This window comes from Scyliorhinus torazame, chromosome 10, assembly GCF_047496885.1.
Source record: "Scyliorhinus torazame isolate Kashiwa2021f chromosome 10, sScyTor2.1, whole genome shotgun sequence".
Classification (NCBI taxonomy): domain Eukaryota; kingdom Metazoa; phylum Chordata; class Chondrichthyes; order Carcharhiniformes; family Scyliorhinidae; genus Scyliorhinus; species Scyliorhinus torazame.
In genome coordinates this window covers 84,150,325-84,176,581 of record NC_092716.1, presented here as the reverse complement: position 1 = coordinate 84,176,581, position 26,257 = coordinate 84,150,325, and the positions used below count along the sequence as shown (strand labels likewise).

Sequence of the window (26,257 nt, the reverse complement as noted above, 5' to 3'; positions counted from 1 at the left end):
TAAGCCATGGGGTACGGGCCTCTGGCACGGAGTCTGTCCCTGTTGCTCAGAAGGGAAGGGGGGAGAGGAGCAGAGCATTAGTAATTGGGGACTCTATAGTCAGGGGCACAGATAGGAGATTTTGTGGGAGCGTGAGAGACTCACGTTTGGTATGTTGCCTCCCAGGTGCAAGGGTACGTGATATCTCGGATCGTGTTTTCCGGGTCCTTAGGTGGGAGGGGGAGCAGCCCCAAGTCGTGGTCCACATTGGCACCAACGACATAGGTAGGAAAGGGGACAAGGATGTCAGGCAGGCTTTCAGGGAGCTAGGATGGAAGCTCAGAACTAGAACAAACAGAGTTGTTATCTCTGGGTTGTTGCCCGTGCCACGTGATAGTGAGATGAGGAATAGGGAGAGAGAGCATTTAAACACGTGGCTACAGGGATGGTGCAGGCGGGAGGGTTTCAGATTTTTGGATAACTGGGGCTCTTTCTGGGGAAGGTGGGACCTCTACAGACAGGATGGTCTACATCTGAACCTGAGGGGCACAAATATCCTGGGGGGGAGATTTGTTAGTGCTCTTTGGGGGGGTTTAAACTAATGCAGCAGGGGCATGGGAACCTGGATTGTAGTTTTAGGGTAAGGGAGAATGAGAGTATAGAGGTCAGGAGCACAGATTTGACGTCGCAGGAGGGGGCCAGCGTTCAGGTAGGTGGTTTGAAGTGTGTCTACTTCAATGCCAGGAGTATACGAAACAAGGTAGGGGAACTGGCAGCGTGGGTTGGTACCTGGGACTTCTATGTTGTGGCCATTTCGGAGACATGGATAGAGCAGGGACAGGAATGGATGTTGCAGGTTCCGGGGTTTAGGTGTTTTAGTAAGCTCAGAGAAGGAGGCAAAAGAGGGGGAGGTGTGGCGCTGCTAGTCAAGAGCAGTATTACGGTGGCGGAGAGGATGCTAGATGGGGACTCTTCTTCCGAGGTAGTATTGGCTGAAGTTAGAAACAGGAAAGGAGAGGTCACCCTGTTGGGAGTTTTTTATAGGCCTCCTAATAGTTCTAGGGATGTAGAGGAAAGGATGGCGAAGATGATTCTGGATATGAGCGAAAGTAACAGGGTAGTTATTATGGGAGACTTTAACTTTCCAAATATTGACTGGAAAATATATAGTTCGAGTACAATAGATGGGTCGTTTTTTGTACAGTGTGTGCAGGAGGGTTTCCTGAAACAATATGTTGACAGGCCAACAAGAGGCGAGGCCACGTTGGATTTGGTTTTGGGTAATGAACCAGGCCAGGTGTTGGATTTGGAGGTAGGAGAGCACTTTGGGGACAGTGACCACAATTCGGTGACGTTTACGTTAATGATGGAAAGGGATAAGTATACACCGCAGGGCAAGAGTTATAGCTGGGGGAAGGGCAATTATGATGCCATTAGATGTGACTTGGGGGGGATAAGGTGGAGAAGTAGGCTGCAAGTGTTGGGCACACTGGATAAGTGGGGCTTGTTCAAGGATCAGCTACTGCGTGTTCTTGATAAGTATGTACCGGTCAGACAGGGAGGAAGGCGTCGAGCGAGGGAACCGTGGTTTACCAGGGAAGTGGAATCTCTTGTTAAGAGGAAGAAGAAGGCCTATGTGAAGATGAAGTGTGAAGTTTCGGTTGGGGCGATGGATAGTTACAAGGTAGCGAGGAAGGATCTAAAGAGAGAGCTAAGACGAGCAAGGAGGGGACATGAGAAGTATTTGGCAGGAAGGATCAAGGAAAACCCAAAAGCTTTCTATAGGTATGTCAGGAATAAGCGAATGACTAGGGAAAGAGTAGGACCAGTCAAGGACAGGGATGGGAAATTGTGTGTGGAGTCTGAAGAGATAGGCGAGATACTAAATGAATATTTTTCGTCAGTATTCACTCAGGAAAAAGATAATGTTGTGGAGGAGAATGCTGAGCCCCAGGCTAATAGAATAGATGGCATTGAAGTACGTAGGGAAGAGGTGTTGGCAATTCTGGACAGGCTGAAAATAGATAAGTCCCCGGGACCTGATGGGATTTATCCTAGGATTCTATGGGAGGCCAGGGAAGAGATTGCTGGACCTTTGGCTTTGATTTTTATGTCATCATTGGCTACAGGAATAGTGCCAGAGGACTGGAGGACAGCAAATGTGGTCCCTTTGTTCAAAAAGGGGAGCAGAGACAACCCCGGCAACTATAGACCGGTGAGCCTCACGTCTGTAGTGGGTAAAGTCTTGGAGGGGATTATAAGGGACAAGATTTATAATCATCTAGATAGGAATAATATGATCAGGGATAGTCAGCATGGCTTTGTGAAGGGTAGGTCATGCCTCACAAACCTTATTGAGTTCTTTGAGAAGGTGACTGAACAGGTAGACGAGGGTAGAGCAGTTGATGTGGTGTATATGGATTTCAGCAAAGCGTTTGATAAGGTTCCCCACGGTAGGCTATTGCAAAAAATACGGAGGCTGGGGATTGAGGGTGATTTAGAGATGTGGATCAGAAATTGGCGAGCTGAAAGAAGACAGAGGGTGTTGGTTGATGGGAAATGTTCAGAATGGAGTACAGTCACAAGTGGAGTACCACAAGGATCTGTTCTGGGGCCGTTGCTGTTTGTCATTTTTATCAATGACCTAGAGGAAGGCGCAGAAGGGTGGGTGAGTAAATTTGCAGACGATACTAAAGTCGGTGGTGTTGTCGATAGTGTGGAAGGATGTAGCAGGTTACAGAGGGATATAGATAAGCTGCAGAGCTGGGCTGAGAGGTGGCAAATGGAGTTTAATGTAGAGAAGTGTGAGGTGATTCACTTTGGAAGGAATAACAGGAATGCGGAATATTTGGCTAATGGTAAAGTTCTTGAAAGTGTGGCTGAGCAGAGGGATCTAGGTGTCCATGTACATAGATCCCTGAAAGTTGCCACCCAGGTTGATAGGGTTGTGAAGAAGGCCTATGGAGTGTTGGCCTTTATTGGTAGAGGGATTGAGTTCCGGAGTCGGGAGGTCATGTTGCAGCTGTACAGAACTCTGGTCCGGCGGCATTTGGAGTATTGCGTACAGTTCTGGTCACCGCATTATAGGAAGGACGTGGAGGCTTTGGAGCGGGTGCAGAGGAGATTTACCAGGATGTTGCCTGGTATGGAGGGAAAATCTTATGAGGAAAGGCTGACGGACTTGAGGTTGTTTTCGTTGGAGAGAAGAAGGTTAAGAGGAGACTTAATAGAGGCATACAAAATGATCAGGGGGTTGGATAGGGTGGACAGTGAGAGCCTTCTCCCGCGGATGGATATGGCTGGCACGGGGGGACATAACTTTAAACTGAGGGGTAATAGATATAGGACAGAGGTCAGAGGTAGGTTCTTTACGCAAAGAGTAGTGAGGCCGTGGAATGCCCTACCTGCTACAGTAGTGAACTCGCCAACATTGAGGGCATTTAAAAGTTTATTGGATAAACATATGGATGATAATGGCATAGTGTAGGTTAGATGGCTTTTGTTTCGGTGCAACATCGTGGGCCGAAGGGCCTGTACTGCGCTGTATTGTTCTATGTTCTATGTTCTAATAAAACCCCCCTTGTAACAAAATAGAAAGAAAACGCACATAGCAAGATATATACATGGTAAAACGATATGTTACAGAGCTTTGTACACTGGCCCCCTCCCGTACATGCCAGTTTCCCAAATCCTTCATGTGTTCTCTTGCTCAAACACCCCCTAGGCAAACCCGCCCCCCCCCCTCCCGGGTTGCTGCTGCTGCTAACAGACCTTCCTCTAACGCTCCGCGAGATAGTCTAGGAACGGTTGCCACTGCCCGTAGAACCCCTGCGCAGACCCTCTCCAGGCAAACTTAATCCTCTCCACCTTAATGAACCCAGCCATGTCATTTATCCAGGCCTCCACGCTGGGGGGCTTCGCCTCCTTCCACATGAGTAAGATCCTTCGCCGGGCTACTAGGGACGCAAAGGCCAGAATGCCGGCCTCTTTCGCCTCCTGCACTCCCGGCTTGTCCACTACTCCAAATATTGCTCGCCCCCAGCTTGGCTTGACCCGGACTTTCACCACCTGAGATATTGTTCCCGCCACTCCTCTCCAGAACCCCTCCAGTACCGGGCATGACCAACACATATGGACATGGTTCGCTGGACTCCCTGAGCACCTTCCACATCTGTCCTCTACCCCAAAAAACCTACTCAACCTCACCCCCGTCAAGTGCGCTCTGTGAACCACCTTAAATTGTATCAGGCTGAGCCTGGCACACGAGGAGGAATTAACCCTACCTAGGGCATCAGCCCATAACCCCTCCTCAATCTCCTCCCCCAGCTCCTCCTCCCATTTACCCTTCAGGTCCTCTACCAGCGCTTCCCCTCTTCTTTCTTCTGGTATATTGCCGACACCTTGCCCTCCCCGACCCATACACCCGAGATCACCCTGTCTTGAATTTCCTGTGCCGGGAGCAACAGGAATTCCCTCACCTGCCGCCTCACAAACGCCCTCACCTGCATGTATCTAAAAGCATTTCCCGGGGGTATCTCAAACTTCTCCTCCAGTGCCCCTAGGCTCGCAAACATCCCATCAATGAACAGGTCCCCCATTCTTCTAATCCCCGCCCGATGCCAGCTCTGGAACCCTCCGTCCATCCTCCCCGGGACAAACTGGTGGTTACCCCTGATCGGGGACCACACCGAGGCTCCCATTGCATCCCTGTGCCGTCTCCACTGGCCCCAGATCTTTAGCGTTGCCGCCACCACCGGACTCGTGGTGTACTTTGACGGCGAGAGCGGCAGCGGTACCGTCACCAGCGCCCCCAGGCTCGTTCCTTTACAGGACGCCATCTCCAACCTCTTCCATGCCGCCCCTTCTCCCTCCATCGCCCACTTACGGATCATCGCCACATTTGCTGCCCAGTAGTAGCTCCCTAGGTTCGGCAGCGCCAACCCTCCTCGGTCCCTACTGCGTTCCAGAAACCCTCTGCTTACCCTCACAATTCGCCCTCACAAACCCCATAATACTCCTGCCTACTCTCTTGAAAAAGGCCTTGGTGATCACGATGGGAAGGCATTGAAACACAAACAGAAACCTCGGAAGGACCACCATTTTGACCGACTGCATTCTACCCGCTCGCGAGAGCGGTAACATGTCCCATCTTTTGAAGTCCTCCTCCATTTGCTCCACCAACCTCGTCAGATTCAGTTTATGTAGGGCCCCCCAACTCCTGGCTATCTGGATCCCCAGGTACCGAAAGCTCCCCTCCGCCCTCCTCGACGGTAGCTCGCCTATCCCCCTTTCTTGGTCCCCTGCCTGTACTACAAAAAGCTCACACTTCCCTACATTGAGCTTATAGCCTGAAAAATCCCCAATCTCCCTCAAAGTCTGCATGATCTCCACCATCCCCTTCACTGGATCCGCCACATACAGCAACAGGTCATCCGCATAAAGCGACACTCGATGCTCTTCTCCCCCTCTGACACCCCCTCCATTTCCTAGACTCCCTCAATGATATGGCCAAGGGCTCAATCGCCAATGCGAACAGCAGGGGGGACGGGGCACTCCTGTCTCGTCCCACGGTACAGCCGAAAATACTCCGACCTCCGCCGATTCGTCACCACACTCGCCACCGGGGCTCTAAAGGAGCTTAACCCAACTAATAAACCCTCCCCCGAACCCAAACCTACGCAGCACTTCCCAGAGGTACTCCCACTTTACTCGGTCAAAGGCCTTCTCCGCGTCCATAGCTGCCACTATCTCCGCCTCTCCCTCCACCGATGGCATCATTATCACGTTTAAGAGCCGCCGCACATTGGTGTTTAGTTGCCTGCCCTTTACAAATCCCGTCTGGTCCTCGTGGATCACCAACAGGACACAGTCCTCAATTCTCGTAGCCAGCACTTTTGCCAGCAACTTAACATCCACGTTGAGGAGCGAGATCGGCCTGTACGATTCACATTGCAGTGGGTCTTTGTCTGGCTTTAGCATCAAAGAAATCGTCGCCTCTGACATTGTCGGGGGCAGGGTCCCTTCCTCCCTTGCCTCATTAAAGGTCCTCACTAGTAGCGGGGCCAACAGGTCTGCGTACTTCCTGTAGAACTCCACCCGGAACCTATCCGGTCCCGGGGCCTTCCCTGCCTGCATACTCTCCAAACCCTTGCTCAGCTCCTCCAACCCAATTGGTGCCCCCAAACCAGCCACCTCTTGCACCTCCACCCTTGGGAATCTCAATTGGTCTAGGAATCGTCTCATCCCCTCTTCCCCCGCTGGGGGCTGGGATCTGTACAGCTCCTCATAGAAGGCCTTGAATGCCTCATTTAATTTTGTCGCACTCCGCACTGTGGCTCCCCTTCCATCCTTGACTCCCCCTATTTCCCTCGCTGCCATCCTCTTACGGAGCTGGTGTGCCAGCATCCGACTCTCCTTCTCCCCATATTCGTAGGTCGCCCCCTACGCCTTCCTCCACTGTGCCTTTGCCTTCCCTGTGGTCAACAGATCAAACTCCGTCTGGAGACGTCGCCTTTCCCCAAGTAATCCCCCCTCAGGGGCCTCTGCGTATCTCCTGTCCACTCTTAAAATCTTCCCCACTAACCTCTCCCTTCCCTTTATCTTCTCCCTATGAGCTCTAATGGAGATTAGCTCTCCCCTGATCACCGCCTTCAGCGCCTCCCATACCACCCGCACCTCCCCGTTGTCGTTGACCTCCAAGTACCTTTCGATGCACCCCCTCACCCTCCCACACACCACCTCATCTGCCAGCAGTCCCACATCCAACCGCCACAGCGGGCGTTGGTCCCTCTCCTCCCAACTCCAGTTCTACCCAGTGCGGGGCGTGACCTGAAACGGCTATGGCCGAATACTCCGTTCCCTGCACTTTCGGGATCAGTGCCCTGCCCAGAAAAAAAAAATCTATCCGGGAGTAGGCTTTGCGGACGTGGGAGAAAAAAGAAAATTCACTGGCCTGCGGCCTGGCAAACCTCCACTGGTCCACTCCCCCCATCTGATCCATAAACCCCCTAAGCACCTTGGCCGCCGCCGGCCTCTTTCCAATCCTCGATCTGGAGCGATCCAGTGCTGGGTCCAACACCGTATTGAAATCCCCACCCATTATCAGGCCTCCTACCTCCAGGTCCGGAATGCGCCCCAACATGCGCTTCATGAATCCGGCATCATCCCAGTTCGGGGCGTATACATTTACCAATACCACCCACGTCCCCTGCAACTTACCGCTCACCATCACATATCGCCCTCCGTTGTCCACTACAATATTCTTGGCCTCAAATGACACCCGCTTCCCCACCAATATTGCCACCCCTCTATTCTTTGCGTCTAGCCCTGAATGGAATACCTGTCCTACCCACCCCTTTCTTAACCTGACCTGATCCGCCCCCTTCAAATGTGTCTCTTGGAGCATGACCACGTCTGCCTTCAGTCCCTTTTAAGTGCGCGAACACTCGGGCCCTCTTTACCGGCCCATTCAGGCCCCTCACATTCCACGTTATCAGCCGGATTGGGGGGGGGCTCCCACCCCCCTGCCGACTAGCCATCTACTTTTCTAGGCCAGTCCCGTGTCTGCGCCACCCTCACCCTCCGGTCCCCCAGCCGGGAGACCCCCGCCCCGACCACCTCTTCTGTGTCCCATTCCCCTTCGGCCAGTGCAGCAGCAACCTTTTCCCCCCGCTAGACCCGTGTCTAGCTTTTTTGCTCCCCCCATATCACTCCCGTAAGTCAGCTGACACCTGCTGACTCCGGCTTCCCCCGCCGTCCCATTGACCTCCCCGTGTGGGAATCTCCCAATCAGTGTGCATTCCTCCATTTCCCCCTCCCGCATTTCTTCCCTAGTGTGGGCAAAAAACTTTCCTAAGCCTACCCCGCCCCCTCTGGCGCAGCTCCTGTCGTGGCCTTGTTTCTTTTCCCCCATCGCAATCCCCCTCTCTCCCCCAGCCCATGTAGCATTTCCTGCGCGTGCTTAACACCCTATATACAACAACCATCAAACATCCCCACCCTTACAAACCCTCAGTTTGAGTCCAACTTTTCGGTTTGAATAAAGGTCCACGCCTCTTCAGGCGTTTCAAAATAATGGTGCTGATCCTTGTATGTGACCCACAGTCGCGCTGGCTGCAGCATTCCGAATCTCACTCCTTTCCGGTGCAACACCGCCTTGGCCCGGTTGAAACCCACTCTCCTCTTTGCAACCTCCGTGCTCCAGTCCGGGTATATTCGGATCTCCGCATTGTCCCATCTGCTGCTCCGCTCTTTCTTGGCCCATTTCAAGACCCTCTCTCTGTCCGTGAAACGGTGAAACCTTACCACAATCGCCCTTGGCGGCTCGTTAGCCTTGGGCCTCCTCGCCAGCACCCGGTGTGCCCCATCCAGCTCCAGAGGCCTCGAAGGGGCCTCCGCACCCATCATCGCCTTGAGCATCATGCTCACATATGCCCCGGCATTGGCTCCCTCCACTCCTTCAGGGAGACCCAGGATCCGCAAGTTCTTTCTCCTCGACCTGTTCTCCAGGTCTTCGAATCTTCCCGCCCACCTCTTGTGCAGCCTCGTGCTCCTCCACTCTCACCGCCAGGCCTAAGATCTCGTCCTCATTCTCACTGACTTTTTTCTGCACCTCCTGGATCTTCGTGGGCCTTCTGGGTCATCCCTAGTCCTTCAATCGCCGACAACATAGGCGCCAGCATCTCCTTCCGCAGCTCCTCGAAGCAGCGCTTGATGAACTCCTGCAGCTCCGGCCCGCATTCCGCTTTGTCCCCGGCCGCCGCCATTTTGCTTTTTTTTCCCCTCGCTTCTCCCGCTGCTCCAATGCCGTTTTTTTGGCCATTTCACTTCTGGTCCGGTCCATAAAAGGTGTCGGGGGACCGTGCTCTTCCCTTCCCCACGGATCGTCGTCAAAAAAATTCCCGTTGGGGCTCCTCTAAAGAGCCCGAAAGTCCGTGATAGCGGGAGCTGCCGAATTGTGCGGCTTAGCTCCGCATAGCCGCAACCGGAAGTGAAGAAAGAACTGTTAACCACATCAGCTAATGTGGGAGCCAGGAAGAGAATTTTGGGCTATGAGTAGTTTAGTGGCAATAAGGTCAAGAGAACAGGAGGTGGGTTTGGTGTATGTGCCAAATTAGTAGAGGGCATGAGGGGAAATAAGGAATCTAGAGAAAGATACAAGTTCAGAGGACTGGTGGAAACCTTGGTGTTCTACCCTGTGGAGGGTGTCTCTGGAGGGGGAGTTTATGTTGTCCAAGGACATCCTCTAACCCTTCTGTGCCTGTTGGGCACCGTAGGAGCTGGTGTGCCTTATCGACCCCGTTAATCATATCTTGATTTGATGTCTTAAGTTTCATTTGTGATTCGTCTTTTGTATATGGCAGTTATCATTTGGGACTGTCTCTTTAATTTATCCCTCAGTTAATTTGATCTTGTTTACTTTGTTCTTTTGTGTTCCTAAAGTAATTGGACTAGTGGGAAGGGAGAGTAATGACAGTGGCAGCTAGTCAGATGGTCTCAATCTTGGTGCCCAAGAAATCCATGAGCTCCTGGTAACTTATTGATGCTGTAGGTGGACAAAATAGGGGAACGGGTTTAAAAGGACATCTTGCAGTAGAGAAAAGAAACCAGACACTGGGCAGTATTTTCTGTTCCGCCACACTGGTTTTCTGGTACGGCGAGATTCTCCGTCCTGCCAGCCGGCCAATGGGATTTCACATTGTGGGCAGCCCCATGCCGTCGGGAAATCCCCAGGCATGGGTGTGCTGCCGGCCTAACAGAATCCCGACAGCGGAGAATCCAGCCCTTTATCTTTGCAGACAGGAGCAGAAGCTGTTATTGCTTTGTGGTCCGTCCAAATCTGGCAGTGAATCAGTTGTCCGATATATCCATTCAGATAGGCATCCCTTGGACTTAAGGGAGCAGAGAGGAAGTCTGTACCAGGAGAGGACAAGGACATCCACCGTGAGATGCAATGATGGTTGAGCAGACCAACAGAAGTGTTGTGGTGAACATGAGGGCCAAAGGCTACATGATTAGTGTTATAACCTGCCTACTGACGATTGGCTGGGGACTAATGACTATCCCACAATCCTATGGGAGTATGAACTTCCCCAATGAGGGGGGGGCGGAGAAACTCCTACTATAAATAAGCTGGCCGGTCCAGGGACCAGGAGGAAGGAGAAGGTAGCAAGGGAAGTTACTGCTACTGTTATGTATATATTGTTATAGTAAATAAACGTTATTATTTTGTATCCTTAAAACTCGTGCTGGATTCTTCGGGGCCCTTACAAAAATTAGGATTTTGAAAGTGAAGTTGTAAGTGAATTGGGAGACTTTTTGCAGGTTTGATATAGAGGTAAAAAAATGTTTTGTAATTTCTAAGCAATTGTCCATGGCTGAATAAAGTGCATTCAAGTTTCACACTGCCCCTATTTTCCACTTTCTTGTTGAATAAGGAAATAGTTGGATATCAGTAAGCCAGAAAGCATCAGTAAAGTTGACACTTAAACTTTTCTTCTAATTTTAGAAATTGCATTCATGTAGCTATGCTTAACATCTCTAAACATCTTGGGGGCAAAAAAAAAAGGTGGAGAGAGTGGTGATATTGCAGGTGGTTGGAAATGACGGGGAAAAGTAATGAGGCAGAGTGGGATTTTGGAATTGGATGTAGGCCTGACTGTGCAAGAATATAAAAATGAGAGGGGATCCAAAAAAGGCTTGAATCTGAACAGTAAGGCAAGTTTATAAAAAAAAAAAAAAAAAAAGTTAATTCATGGAACGGGGTCGTCAATGGCTTGGCCGCATTTATTGCCCAGCCATAATTGCCCTTCAACTGAGTTGGCCATTTCAGAGGGCATTTAAGTATCAGCCACATTCGCTGTTGATCTGGAGTCACATATTTAGGCCAGACCAGGTAAGGATGGCAGATTTCCTTCCTTAAAAGGCGTTAGTGGGCCAGATGGGTTTTAACGCGAATCACCAATGGTTTCCTGGTCATCGTTAGACTTTTGATTCCAGATTTTTTTTATTGAATTCAAATTTCACCATCTGCTGTGGTGGGATTCAAACCTGGGCCCCCAGATCTTTACCTTGGGTCTCTGGATTACTAGTCCAGTGACAACACCACTACACCACCATCTCCCCATTGGGGCTGATGGAAATGGAGAGAAACAAACCATGCGGGAATTTGTACAACAAAATAAGGATTTTCAATTGATTCAGGGTGGATGGGTCAAGGACTTTTATGCCACTGAAGGTTGACAAACGCAGGTGTATTGAGAAGCAGAGTTAACTCAGTAGGGATGCAAGTGGCCGTGTTTTGGACAAGTTCGAGTTCATGTAGGGTGAAGTTCAGAGGGTGATGAGGAAACAATGGAGCAGTTGAACCAGGAGATGACATATGGGTGAGTTTCAGCAGTGGAGGAAGGTGATGTTGCAGCAACTTGGCATCTGTAATGAAAAGGATTTTCAGTTTTGTTTGAGTCAAGGAGGACACTGATCCTATGCAATATCAGCCTCGGCCAGACAAAGCGAGAGGGACAGAATTGAAGGTTTGGGTGTGGAGTTCCTGGCGGCAGCCATGCATTATAGAGTCAGTCTTGCTGGTGAGTTGGGAAAAGTATCTCTTGCCTCATTTGCAAATAAGGAGTGACCTTTGTAAATATTTCTCCTAATCAAAAAGGAGCAGTTTTTATGTTGGATAATTTAAACATTTTTGCATTTTATTTTCTCATCAACCATGAATGGCAGGAAGCTACACAATGATACACAATTTCTAATATTTGTATTAAGCATCCAATTTTAAGAAAATGTCCTTGTATTTTTGTAGACTGACAGGATATGGTACTGATAAAATTAAACAACCAGAGAAAATGGGTGAGGTACGAAATTAATACTTGCATCAGTATTCACCAAAGAGAAGGAATTGGTGGATGTTGAGTCTGGAGAAGGGTGTGTAGATAGCTTGGGTCACATTGGGATCCAAAAAGACGAGGTGTTGGATGTCTTGAAAAATATTATGGTTGATAAGTCCCCAGGGCCTGATGGGAACTACCCCAGAATACTGAAGGAGGCAAGAGAGGAAATTGCTGAGGCCTTGACAGAAATCTTTGGATCCTCACTGTCTTCAGGTGATGTTCCAGAGGCCTGGAGAATAGCCAATGTTGTTCCTTTGTTTAAGAAGGGTAGCAAAGATAATCCAGGGAACTACAGGCCGGTGAGCCTTGCGTCAGTGGTAGGGAAATTACTGGAAAGAATTCTTCGAGACAGGATCTACTCCAATTTGGAAGCAAATGGATGTGTTAGCGAGAGGCAGCACACTTTTGTGAAGGGGGGGTCGTGTCTCACTAACTTGATAGAGTTTTTTGAAGAGGTCACAGAGATGGTTGATGCAGGTAGGGCAGTGGATGTTGTCTGTATGGACTTCAGTAAGGCCTTTGACAAGGTCCCTCATGGCAGACTGGTACAAAAGGTGAAGTCACACAGGATCAGGGGTGAGCTGGCAAGATGGATACAGAATGGCTCGGTCATCGAAGGCAAAGTGTAGCAATGGAAGGATGCTTTTCTGATTGGAGGGCTGTGACTAGTGGTGTTCCGCAGGGATCAGTGCTGGGACCTTTGCTGTTCACAGTATATATAAATGATTTGGAGGAAAATATAACTGGTCTGATTCGTAAGTTTGCAGACGACACAAAGGTTAGTGGAATTGCAGATAGCGATGAGGACTGTCCGAGGATACAGCAGGATTTAGATTGTTTGGAGACTTGGGCGGAGAGATGGCAGATGGAGTTTAATCCGGACAAATGTGAGGTAATGCATTTTGGAAGGTCTAATGCAGGTAGGGAATATACAGTGAATGGTAGAACCCCCAAGAGTATTGAAAGTCAAAGAGATCTAGGTGTACAGGTCCACAGGTCACTGAAAGGGGCAACACAGGTGAAGAAGGTAGTCAAGAAGGCATACGGAATGCTTGCCTTCATTGGCCAGGGCATTGAGTATAAGAATTGGCAAGTCATGTTGCAGCTGTATAGAACCTTAGTTAGGCCACACTTAACATAAGAACTAGGAGCAGGATTAGGCCACCTGGCCCCTCGAGCCTGCTCCACCATTCAATGAGATCATGGCTGATTTCTTGTGGACTCAGCTCCACTTTCCGGCCCGAACACCATAACCCTTAATCCCTTTATTCTTCAAAAAACTATCTATCTTTATCTTAAAAACATTTAATGAAGGAGCCTCTACTGCTTCACTGGGCAAGGAATTCCATAGATTCACAACCCTTTGGGTGAAGAAGTTCCTCCTAAACTCAGTCCTAAATCTACTTCCCCTTTTGAGGCTATGCCCCCTAGTTCTGCTTTCACCCACCAGTGGAAACAACCTGCCCACATCTATCTCATCTATTCCCTTCATAATTTTATATGTTTCTTTAAGATCCCCCCTCATCCTTCTAAATTCCAACGAGTACAGTCCCAGTCTACTCAACCTCTCCTCGTAATCCAACCCCTTCAGTTCTGGGATTAACCTAGTGAATCTCCTCTGCACACCCTCCAGTGCCAGTACGTCCTTTCTCAAGTAAGGAGACCAAAACTAAACACAATACTCCAGGTGTGGCCTCACTAACACCTTCTACAATTACAGCATAACCTCCCTAGTCTTAAACTCCATCCCTCTAGCAATGAGGGACAAAATTCCATTTGCCTTCTTAATCACCTGTTGCACCTGTAAAGCAACTTTTTGCGACTCATGCACTAGCACACCCAGGTCTCTCTGCACAGCAGCATGTTTTAATATTTTATCATTTAAATAATAATCCCTTTTGCTGTTATTCCTACCAAAATGGATAACCTCATATTTGTCAACACTTGGAGTATAGTGTTTAATTCTGGTCGCCACACTACCAGAAGGATGTGGAGGCTGTAGAGAGGGTGCAAAAGAGATTTACCAGGATGTTGCCTGGTATGGAGGACATTAGCTATGAGGAGCGGTTGAATAAACTCGGTTTGTTCTCACTGGAACGGCGGAGGTTGAGGGGCGACCTGATAGAGGTCTACAAAATTATGAGGAGCATAGACAGAGTGGATAGTTGGAGGCTTTTTCTCAGGGTAGAGGGGTCAATTACTAGGGGGCATAGGTTTAAGGTGTGAGGGGCAAGGTTTAGAGGAGATGTGCGAGGCAAGTTTTTTACACCGAGGGTGGGTGCCTGGAACTCGATGCCAGAGGAGATGGTGGAAGCAGGGACGATAGTGACATTTAAGGGGCATCTTGACAAATACATGAATAGGATGGGAATAGAGGGATACGGACCCAGGAAGTGTAGAAGATTTTAGTTTAGATGGGCAGCATGGTCGGCACAGGCTTGGTGGGCCGAAGGGCCTGTTCCTGTGCTGTACTTTTCTTTGTCCTTTGTTCTTTATTATCTCAAATCATTTGAATTGGTATTGCTGTTTGTGCTGCACTTGCAATATTGAAGAAAAATCTTAAAATAAATGTTTTTAAGATAATCCAAAAGAAAGGTGCTCAACATTTAAAAAAAAAAAACCATCGCTCATATTTGATTACCTTTATTGGCAAAGGAAACTGAGACTAATGGTTTCAACTATGCATGGCAAGACTGTTGATCTTTATTGATGCATTACGGTGCTGTACATGGAGAAGATAAAAGAATGAAAAGATCCTCCTAAGCACGTTACTGATTTCAGTCCTTTGATATCACTTGGATTCTTCTAATCTGTTCCTTATGCATTTCCAGGGTGCATGATATCTATATAACATATCACACTTAATTGACATACCAAGGGTGACATGTGGCACAGTGGTTAGCATTGCTGCCTACGGCGCTGAGGACCCGGGTTCGAATCCCAGTCCTGTGTCACTGTCCGTGTGGAGTTTGCACATTCTCCCCGTAGCTGCGTGGGTTTCACCCCCACAACCCAAAGATGTGCAGAGTAGGTGGATTGGCCATGTTAAATTGCCCCCTACTTTGAAAAATAAATAATTGGGTACTTTAAATTTATTTTTAAAAAACACTTAATTGAGATTGATATACGTAGAATAGAATCCCGACAGTGCAGAAGGTGGACATTTGACCCATCGAGTCTGCACCAACCCTCTGAAAGAGCAACGCATGAGGGATGCAATAGCACAGTGGCTATGATCCAGACATATTTGTTTTATTTTTTTAAAGAGTTAAATTTGGTATTTTTAAAAAACAGTTATAAGTAACAGTGACCATAAAACTACTGGATTGTCATAAAACCCATCTGGTTCACAAATTACCTTCAGGGAAGGAAATTTGTCATTCTTTCCAGGTCTGGCAAATCAGTAAATCCAGATCCACAGCAATATTATTGCTCTTAACTGCCCTCCGGAAAGGTATTCAAGAAATTGGCTCATCACCATTTTCTCAAGGAAAATGAGATTGTCAGTAAATGCAGTCCTTACCAGTGACACCTACATTCCTTGAATAAACATAATAATTATTTCATATGTTAGAGCCATGTTTGGGCATAATATTCAAATCAGGCTACTGAAATTAAAGTTTTGCTCCCAAAACCAAATGTAAATTTTTCACACATGTCCCTCCACTCATGATTCCCTGCAATGACAAAGTCTGCTGTTGGGTAGGATGGTTGGAACTATGTTCTAATTCTAATCATGAGAGACCAAAGTCACTGCACCAACCGTTTGTAATTACATTGCTAAAATTGGTTCTTAACCCTTGGTTGATTCATAGATCTATGAAAATGTGCATCTCCCATCAGGATTAGAGAGCTGCTTTTAACCAAGTTAAGTTAATGTGGGCAGACAGCATGTTGATGTCCTGACCCAAACAATAGAAGAGGCAAATGTAAAAGTTTCTTAGCATGTTGTATGACTGTACCGTTTATGGTTAGCTTTTAATTCTGTGATGATCTGACTTGCAACTGATTTCTAATTGGAGGTCATAGAATCCCTACAGTGCAGAAGGAAGCCATTCAGCCCACCGAGTCTGCGCTGACTGCTCGAAAGACACCCTACCTAGGCCCAATTCCCACTCTAGCCCTGTGTCCCCACCCAATCCTTGGACACTAAGGGGCAATGTAGAATGGCCAATCCTCCTAACCTGTACATCTTTGGATTGGGGAGGAAACCGGAGCACCCGGAGGAAATCCGCGCAGACGCGGGGAGAAAATGCAAACTCCATACAGTCACTCGAGGTCGGAATCGAACCATTGTTCTAACCACCACAGTGCTAACCACTGCCACCGTAGACTGGTCACTGTCTACAGTGCTGCATTGGAATAATTGAAATTGCTGCACATCCTTCCCTCCACTTGCTCCCCTATCTAAACTTCCTTTAATGCCTTTGCCCTGGCTCCAAACTTGGACTTTGTCTACTTTCTCTCCTTTTATGCTCTCTCTGAGCTCATCTTGTTCATAGACCCATTTCCTGTTCCCATGATCCTATTCCCACCAAACCTCTTATCACCCAACCTCTCCCCTGGGCCCCCATGCGAGTTGATATTGTACTTGGCGACTTCCGGTTGCGGCTATGCCTAGGTAGATCGCACGTTCGGCAGCTCCCGCCGGGAACGGACTTTTGGGCTCTCTGGAGGGGACCCAACGGCAATTATTCGACGGCTTCCAGTGTGGGAAGGTGACAGCAAGGTCCCCCCGACACTATATGGATTGGACCAGGAGTGGAGCGGTGAAAAAAGTGATCTTGGAGCAGCGAAAAGTGAGAGGGGAAAAAAAACAAGATGGCGATGGGTGGAGACCAAGCAGCATGGGCGCAGTGATCGCAGGAGCAGTGGTCGCAGGGGTTTCTTAGATGCTGCTTTGAAGAGCTGAAAACCGAAATGCTGGCGCCAATGAAGGTGGCGATTGAGAAGCTAGTGGAGCCCCAGAAGACCCAAGGGGCGGCGATCCGGGAGGTGCGGCAAAAAGCCTCGGAGAACGAGGACGAGATCTTGGGCCTGGCGATGAAGGTGGAGGCGCACGAGGCGCTGCACAAGAGGTTTGAGGATCTGGAGAATAGGTCGAGGAGGAAGAATCTTCGGATTCTGGATCTCGCCGAAGGAGTGGAGGGACCCGATGCTGGGGCATATGTGAGCACGATGCTCAATTCGCTGATGGGCGTGGGAGCCTTCCCGAGGCCTCTGGAGCTAGATGGGACTCACTGGGTCCTAGCAAGGAGACCCAAGGCCAACGAGCCGCCAAGGGCTGTAGTGGTGAGGTTTCACCGCTTTATGGACAGAGAGTGTGTCCTGAGATGGGCCAAGAAAGAGCGGAGCAGCAGGTGGGAGAACACGGAGATCCGAATCTACCAGGACTAGAGTGCAGAGGTGGCTAAGAAGAGAGCGGGTTTTAATCGGGCTAAGGCGGTGCTCCATCGAAAGGGGGCGAAGTTCGGTATGCTGCAGCCAGCGCGATTGTGGGTCACGTTCCAGGATCGGCACCACTATTTCGAAACGCCTGATGAGGCATGGAGTTTTATACGGACTGAAAAGTTGGACTCAAATTGAGGGTTTGTTGTGGGGGGACGTTTACTGTGTATATAGGGTTTATTACGTTTAGGGAATGTTCCTCTGGTTTGGGGGCTGGATGGGGATGGGTGAAGGGATTGGATGGGGAGAGTGTGGGCGTCGGTGTTGGAGGGGCAGACCCCCATGAAGGAAGAGGGGGAGTGGAGGCCCGGGGATGGGGAATTGGGGTAAGGCCGCAAAAGGAGCTGCGCCAGAGGGGGCGGGGCCGGCTCAGGAAAGCGCGGGTTTTTTCCCACGCTAGGGAATGACGGGGGTGGGGGCCGGGGGGTGATGGGCGGTGCTGGAGAGGAGCGCACACTGACTGCCAGGGAGGGGGAGGGGGGATTCTCACATTGGAGGGGGTCAATGGAATGGCGGGAGAGGCCGGGGTCAGCAGGAGTCAGCTGACTTACGGGAGTGTTATGGGGGGAGCAAAAGGGCTAGATGTGGATAGAGGGGGTGGGGGGTATAGGGTTGCTGCTGCATTGGCCAATGGGGAGCTGGAAGTAGGAGAGGTGGTCGGGGCGGGGGTCCGCCGTTTGGGGGACTGGGGGGTGCGGGAGGCGCGGGCATGTGGCTGGCCTTAGAAAAGGAGATGGCTAGTCGGAGATGTCTAGTCGGCGGGGGGGGGGGAGCAGCAGCCCCCCAATCTGGCTGATAACTTGGAATGTGAGGGGCCTGAACGGGCTGGTCAAGAGAGCCCGGGTGTTCGCGCGCACTTAAAGGGACTGAAGGCAGACGTGGTTATGCTCCAGGAGACACATTTGAAGGTGGCACATCAGGTTAGGCTGAGAAAGGGATGGGTAGGACAGGTATTCCATTCAGGGTTGGATGCGAAGAACAGAGGGGTTGCAATACTGGTGGGGAAGCGGGTGTCGTTTGAGGCAATGAATATTGTAGTAGATAATGGAGGTCGATATGTGATGGTGAGCGGTAGGTTGCAGGGGGTGTGGGTGGTACTGGTAAACTTATATGCCCCGAACTGGGATGATGCCAGATTTATGAAGCGCATGCTGGGTCGGATTCCGGACCTGGAGGTAGGAAGCTTGATAATGGGGGGGGGGATTTCAACACCGTGCTGGACCCAGCACTGGATCGCTCGAGGTCCAGGATGGGTAAGAGGCCAGCTATGGCCAAGGTGCTCAGGGGGTTTATGGACCAGATTGGGGGGAGTGGATCCATGGCGGTTTGTCAGGCCCCAGGCCAGGGAATTTTCATTCTTTTCCCACGTCCACAGAGCCTACTCCCGGATAGATTTTTTAAATTTTGAGTAGGGCGCTAATCCCGAAAGTGGAGGGAACGGAGTGTTCGGCCATAGCCATCTCAGACCACGCCCCGCACTGGGTGGAGCTGGAGTTAGGAGAGGAGAGGGACCAGCGCCCGCTGTGGCGTTTAGATGTGGGATTATTGGCGGATGAGGAGGTGTGCGGTGGTGCATTGAAAGCTATCTGGAGGCCAATGACAGCGGGGAGGTGCAGGTGGGGGTAGTCTGGGAGGCGGTGGCCTGGGGAGAGTTAATCTCCATCAGGGCCCACAGGGAGAAGAGAGAGAGCAGGGTGAGGGAGAGGTTGGTGGGGGAGATCTTGAGGGTGGACAGGAGATATGTAGAGGCCCCCGAGGAGGGACTACTCGGGGAGCGGCAGAACCTCCAGACGGAGTTCGACCTGTTGACCACAGGGAAAGCAGAGGCACAGTGGAGGAAAGCGCAGGGGGCGACGTATGAGTATGGGGAGAAGGCGAGTCGGATGCTGGCACACCAGCTTCGTAAGAGGGAGGCAATGAGGGAGATAGGTGGAGTTAAGGATAGGGGGGGAATACGGTGCGGAGTGCGGTGAGAATAAATGAGGTATTAGGGACCTCTATGGGGATCTGTACAGATCTGAGTCCCCAGCGGGGGAAGAGGGGATGCGACGATTTTTGGATCAGCTGAGGTTCCCGAGGATGGAGGGGCAGGAGGTGGCTGGTTTAGGGGCGCCAATTGGGTTGGAGGAGCTGGTTAAAGGATTGGGGAACATGCAGGCGGGGAAGGCCCCGGGGCCAGATGGGTTCCCGGTCGAGTTTTACAGGAAATACGTGGACCTGCTAGGCCCGTTGCTAGTGAGGACTTTCAATAAGGCAAGAGGGGGGGACCTTGCCCCCGACAATGTCTGAGGTGCTGATCTCTCTGATCCTGAAGCGGGACAAGGACCCACTGCAGTGTGGGTCGTATAGACCGATCTCGCTCCTCAATGTGGATGCTAAGTTGCTGGCAAAAGTGCTGGCTACGAGAATTGAGGACTGTGTCCCGGGGGTGATTCATGAGGACCAGACGGGATTTGTAAAGAGCAGGCAGCTAAACACTAATGTGCGGAGGCTCCTCGATGTGATTATGATGCCCTCGGTGGAGGGAGAAGCGGAGGTAGTGGCAGCTATGGACGCGGAGAAGGCCTTCGATCGAGTGGAGTGGGAGTATCTTTGGGAAGTGTTGCGGAGGTTTGAGTTCGGGGAGGGGTTCATCGGCTGGGTCAGATTGCTATGTAGAGCCCCGGTGGCGAGTGTGGCTACGAATCGGCGGAGGTCGGAGTACTTTCGGCTGTACCGAGGGATGAGGCAGGGGTGCCCCCTATCCCCCTTGGTGTTTGCATTGGCAATTGAGCCTCTGGCCATGGCACGAAGGGAGTCCAGGAAATGGAGGGGACTGGTCCGAGGGGGAGAGGAACATCGGGTGTCGCTGTATGCGGACGACCTGTTGCTGTATGTGGCAGATCCAGTGGAGGGGATGGCGGAGGTCATGTTGATCTTAAGGGAGTTTGGGGACTTTGCGGGGTATAAGCTTAATGTAGGGAAAAGTGAGCTCTTTGTGGTGCATCCAGGGGATCAGGGAAGGGGGCTAGACGACCTGCCGTTGAAGAGGGCGGAAAGGAGCTTTCGGTACTTCGGGATCCAGGTGGCTGGGAGTTGGGGGGGCCCTGCACAAACTCAATTTGACGCGGTTGGTGGAGCAGATGGAGGAGGATTTCAAAAGATGGGATGTGCTGCCACTCTCGCTAGCGGGCAAGGTGCAGTCGGTTAAAATGATGGTCTTCCCGAGGTTTCTCTTTGTGTTCCAGTGCCTTCCCATTATGATTCCCAAGGCCTTTTTCAAACGGGTAGGTAGGAGTATCATGGGTTTTGTGTGGGCAAATAAGACCCTGAGGGTAAAGAGGGTGTTTCTGGAGCTTAGTAGGGACAGGGGAGGGCTGGCTCTGCCGAATTTGTGCGACTATTATTGGGCAGCAATTGTGGCGATGATCCGTAAGTGGGTAATGGAGGGAGAGGAGGCGGCGTGGAAGAGGTTAGAGATGGCGTCCTGTGTGGGCACGAGCCTGAGGGCACTGGCGACGGCACCGCTGCCGCTCTCGCCGACAAGGTACACCACGAGTCCGGTGGTGGCGGCGACGTTGAAGATCTGGGGGCAGTGGAGACGACACTAGGGCGAGGTGGGAGCCTCGGTTTGGTCCCCGATTCGGGAGGACCATTGGTTTGTCCCGGGAAGGATGGATGGGGGATTTCGGAGCTGGCATCGGGCAGGGCTTAGAAGAACGGGGGACCTGTTTATAGATGGGACGTTTGCGAGCCTGGGGGCGCTGGAGGAGAAGTTTGGGTTACCCCCGGGAAATGCTTTCAGGTATATGCAAGTGAGGGCGTTTGTGAGGCGGCAGGTGAGGGAATTCCCGCTGCTCCCGGCACAGGGGACTCAGGACAGGGTGATTTCGGGTGTATGGGTTGGAGAAGGCAGGGTTTTGGCGATCTACCAGGAGCTGAAAGAAGAGGAGGAGGCCTCGGTAGAGGAGTTAAAGGGCAAGTGGGAGGAGGAGCTTGGGGAGGAGATAGATGAGGGTCTGTGAGCTGATGCCCTGAGTAGGGTTAATTCTTACTCCTCTTGCGCCAGGCTCAGCCTAATACAATTCAAGGTTATTCGCAGAGCGCATAGGACAGGGGCGAGGTTGAGTAGGTTCTTTGGGGTGGAGGATAGATGTGGGAGGTGCTTGGGAAGCCCGGCGAATCACGTCCACATGTTCTGGTCGTGCCCGGCATTGGATGGGTTTTGGAGGGATTTCGCGAGGACTATGTCCAAGGTGGTGAAAGTCCAGGTCAAGCCGAGTTGGGAGTTGGCACTATTTGGGGTAACGGACGAGCCCGAAGTGCAGGAGGCGAAAGAGGCCAGTATCCTGGCCTTTGCGTCCCTGGTAGCCCGGCGGAGGATCTTGCTATTATGGAAGGACGCGAAGCCCCCCCAGTGTGGAAGCCTGGATAAATGACATGGCAGGGTTTATTAAGCTGGAGAGGATAAAGTTTGCCTTACGAGGGTCTGTGCAGGGGTTCTTCAGGCGGTGGCAACCGTTCCTAGACTATTAGGAGGAGGTCAGCAGCAGCAGCAACCCAAGGGTGGCGAGGGGAGGAGGCCTCTTTCGGGGGGGGGGATTCGGGTGGGTGGGGGGGGCTTCCCTACGGGTATCTTTGAATGTCATATGGGGGGGTTACTGTATACGGAGAAATCCAATGTAAAAGTTTTGTATAATCTTTGACTGTTGTGTTTGCGTTTCTTTCTTTTTGTTATTGGGGAGGGGATTTTGTTAAAAATTTTGTTGGAAAATTTGAATAAACACATTTTATTAAAAAAAAAAGATATTATACTTGGCTCTCTTCAGGTGTAATCCCGTTCTCTTCTTTAACTCTCCTATCCTCAAAGACGAACACCTTTTGTATTCCGTCCGTAGAAACTATCATTTGATCTCTAACTTGCCATTCCTCTCCCCAGTCCTCCAACGTGTTGTCGCCTTCCATATCCATTGCCATCTTTTCCAGAAATCCATGTTTGAATGCCTGTTAATATGTATCTGCCCTGCCAGAGTATTGAAACTGCTTTTATCAAAGTCACTAATGCGATCCCATGTGACTGTGAGAAAGGTAAGCTTTCCCTTCTCATCTTTCTCGACCAGTCTGCAGCCTTTGAAATGGTTGACCGCACCATTCTCCTCCACTGCCTCTCCATGACCATCCAGCTGGGTGGGACTGCTCTCGCCTGACCTAATTCTTGTCTATCTGACTCTCGCCAGAGAATCACTGACAATGATGCCTCTTCCGGCTTCTGCACCATTACCTCTGGTGTCCCCCAAGAAGCAGTCCTTGACTTTCTCTTATTTCTCATCTTCATGTTGCCCCTTGGCAGCATAATCCAAAGGCATGGTTAGATTTTGCAGGAATGCTGATGATTCTACTTTTCCACCACCTCTCTCAACTCCTCCAAAGTTGCTATATTATGGATGTTTATCCAACATCCAATGCCGGATAAGCAGAAATATCCTCCAATTAAATATTGAGAAGATTGGTGACATTCTTTTCTGTCTCCGCTCCAAATCCTGTTCCCTAACTACCAATTCTATCTCTCACCCTGACAGCAGTCTAATATTAAGCCAGTCTGATCGCAAGTTTGACGTCACATTCGATCTTGAGTTAAACTTTTGATTTCATTTGCCATCTCTAAGTCCTTTTTTCCATCTCTCTAACATCATTAGACTTTGCCCATGTCTTGGCACATCTCCTGCTGAAACTCTCATCCATACTTTTGTTAACTCTAGACTTGATTGTTCTCCCAAATTTCACCCTCTGTGAGGTCATCAAAAACTGCCCATGTCTTAACTCTCAGCAAGCCCCATTCCCTTACCACCACAATGCTTGCTAAGACAACTTTCATTGGCTCCCAGTCAAGCAGCGTGTTAATTTTAAAATTTACATCCTTGTTTCAAAACCCCTCCTGGCAGTCCTCATTCCCATATCTGTAATCTCTTCCAGCTACACAATCTTCCAAGATATCTGTGCTCCTATAATTCTGGCCTCTTGTGCATCCCCAATTGTAATTGCTCTACCATTGGTGTCTGCCTTCAGTTACCAAGGCTCCAAGCTCTGAAAATCCCTCCCCACACCTCACTGCCTCTTTTCCTTGTTTTCTTCTTTTAAGACACGTGATAAGATCTACCCCTTTCCCTAGCTTTACATCATCTAGCCTCTTGATAAAGCTTGGTGTTTTAAATTGCTCCTATGACATGCCTTTGAATGCTTCATTACGATAAAGGAGCTATATAAATATAAGTTGTTGAATCAGTGCAACACCACTGAATAGTTCAGCAAATAATTTCCCTAAGCAACATTTTCCAATAAAGTGTGTCTGATATTTTGGGGGTAATTTTCACTAGAGGATTGAAAGTTGTAGATAGTCCATATAATCATAATAGTGCCTCAGTACTGTGAAGACTATGGTAAATGTTTGTAGACAATACCAATATGGTAGAGTAGCAGAGCGGCTTTACTTTAATTAGCACTTTGTGATTCAGTATTTATCTCTGAGTACAAGCCCATTCACAATCTGTGGAGGTGTTAAGCCAAGCCAATTTCATGTAACTGCGTGTTTCATGATGCCAAGAAAACTGGTTCTTCAGCTATTTCTGAAATCATTGGCTTGCTAAAGACAAAGTTAAGGGTTTGGGAGAGACCGCACAATACCGCAAGTGTAAGGAGTAGAAGGTGAAAAATCCAGTATTGCATTAAGTGCTAGGTATAGCACACAATATTGTTTTTTTTTTTTAAATTTCCAATTCAGGGGCAATTTTGCATGGCCAATCCACCACCCTGCACACCTTTGGGTTGTGGGGGTGAGACCCACACAGACACTGGGAGACTGTGCAAACTCCACACGGACAGTGACCCGGCGCCGGAATTGAACCCGGGTCCTTGGTGCCGTGAGGCAGCAGTACTAACCACTGTGCTGCCCCTCCATATAACATTGTTGAATGAAAATACTCTTTAGTTTTTGTCAGTGTAGATTAACACATGAAAGGTTCCAGTTTTACCTGTTGGCTGCAGGCTCTATGAAATAGCCCTGTTTTGTGTTGGGAAGTAAAGCCAATTAAAGAACTTGTGAAGCAATTTAAATTTCTCCGTTTCCACTGCTCAAGTTTTGGAAATGTTAGTTGAAGGATGGCTTGGCCTTTATTGTAGAAAACAAATTGTTGGGAGCAAGGAAGATCTGAATAATGTGAGAGAAAGATGAGGGGCTGGATTTTCCAATAATGGGGTTATGTACCTATGCCAGTGTAAAAACGCTGACGTTTCATTCTGGACTTAAGGAAGTCCTGAGTGATTCTCTCATCTTCAGGGGCCTGGCAGGGCCCCGGAGTTGTTGTCGCAGCTCTGGCTGCGGATACGGGGCCCCGTACCTCTGGTTGGGAATCCACGCATGCGCACAGCGGCGGCCTGCATGGACTCGGACCGCAGAGCGGCACCAAAAATGCAGCCCCCCCCTCCCCCCAATATCGCATGCACCCGTCGGCCCGTGACGCCCGATCTATCCCCTAGCCGTCCATGAGGCTCCCCACCAGGGCAATATTCCGCGGACTGAGTTCTCGACGGCCGTTAGGTGGTTAGAACCACGCCGTCAGGAACTTGGAGAATTGCGCCGGGGGGGGGGGGGGGCGCTCTTGTCAATAGCCACCTACCCTCGCCGCGAAGTTCACGCACGATTCTCCGGGGATCGATCTCTAGGCCTTTGTGCAGAAATCCAGCCCAAAATTAATTTCCTGTGTTTATAAAAAAAAAAAATCCATGACTCATCTTTCCCTCACATTATTCATATAACCTTTTGTAGCATAGTTTTTCTCCTTGCTTGATATGAACTAGAAGATGGTGCCAAATCAAGGCATCCAGCAACAATGATACCATCAAGCAGGGTAAACAACTAATCACGTTGAAGTATTCTTACAGACAGCAAACCAGAAATAAAAAAAACTGAATCCATTCACTTTAATTTTAGCCAAGTAAATTATTGGGGCGTATGCATGGGATTAAGATGAAATATCATATACTGTAATCAAAGTATGTGGAATTTTTATCATAGTGGAGAAATTTGACAGTCAACAAATATAAAATTACCCCTTCAGGACCACTGAGGCTGGTTAGCAGTGGAAAAATAACTTATCAAAAGGGTTTTACAGCAAGACTGTACAATGATCGCATTCTGGGGTTGACTTTAGCACACCAATGGAGAAGCGTTGAATCACTTGCAACAAATTCTAGAGATCTGCATCCAACTACACGTGTATGGATCCAGAAATTGCTGTTGGTTTCAGTGGAGTAAGTGCAGACATTCTTGCTGTCATTACTACTGCTGATCCCGGCTGTTTTTCAAAGCTCATGGGAAACCGTGCAGGTACTATGGGTGGAACTCTCCATTTTGAGACTTGAGTGCAGTGGCAGGCAACGTAGTGTCTACCCTGCCAACCAGAATGGCGAGCTCCCATGCCAATTTCTCTGCTTGGAAACTCATTAGTTATGTGGAGGTAAGTTCCCCATTGACTATCTTGGTGAGCCAGCAGCTGATTTGTCTGCCTGTCCTCAGCTGACTAGTTTGAAGGTCTCAGTACCATATTTATCAGTCCAGCAAGCACACATCACTCTCTCCAGCCCATCTGCCTTCACCAGACTGTGCAGGATGTCAGCAGCCCTGAGGGAAAAGGCTAGAAGTCTCATGAAGTCTGTTTCTCGATTCAACCCCCGCCCCTCAATGTAAAACCTCAATGCATTCTATGCTCGGTTCGAGCAGGTAACCAACAATCCGCTGTCAAGTGAACCCTCGGAAGGCGACTGGCCCGGACAGGATCCCTGGTCGTGCACTCCGAGCCTGTGCGGACCAGCTGGCAGAGGTGTTCGCGGACATCTGTAACCTGTCCCTACTCCACTCCGAGGTCCCCACCTGCTTCAAGAAGACCACCATCATATCG

General features: G+C 49.8%; 1 protein-coding gene across 2 annotated transcripts in view; it reads left to right on the top strand.

Annotated features, from left to right (window-relative positions):
- Nucleotides 1-26,257, top strand: part of LOC140430687 (glucose-fructose oxidoreductase domain-containing protein 2-like) — a 75,447-nt gene that overhangs the window by 25,368 nt on the left and 23,822 nt on the right. The window contains exon 1 of one of the 2 annotated variants that reach the window (XM_072518329.1): nt 11,404-11,564. The exons of the other annotated variant lie outside the window; for it this stretch is intronic. Coding sequence (XP_072374430.1) covers nt 11,540-11,564 — 25 coding nt within the window. The 5' untranslated portion in view covers nt 11,404-11,539. Of the gene's footprint in view, nt 1-11,403; nt 11,565-26,257 lie in introns of those variants that run through there. 2 annotated transcript variants of the gene reach the window in all.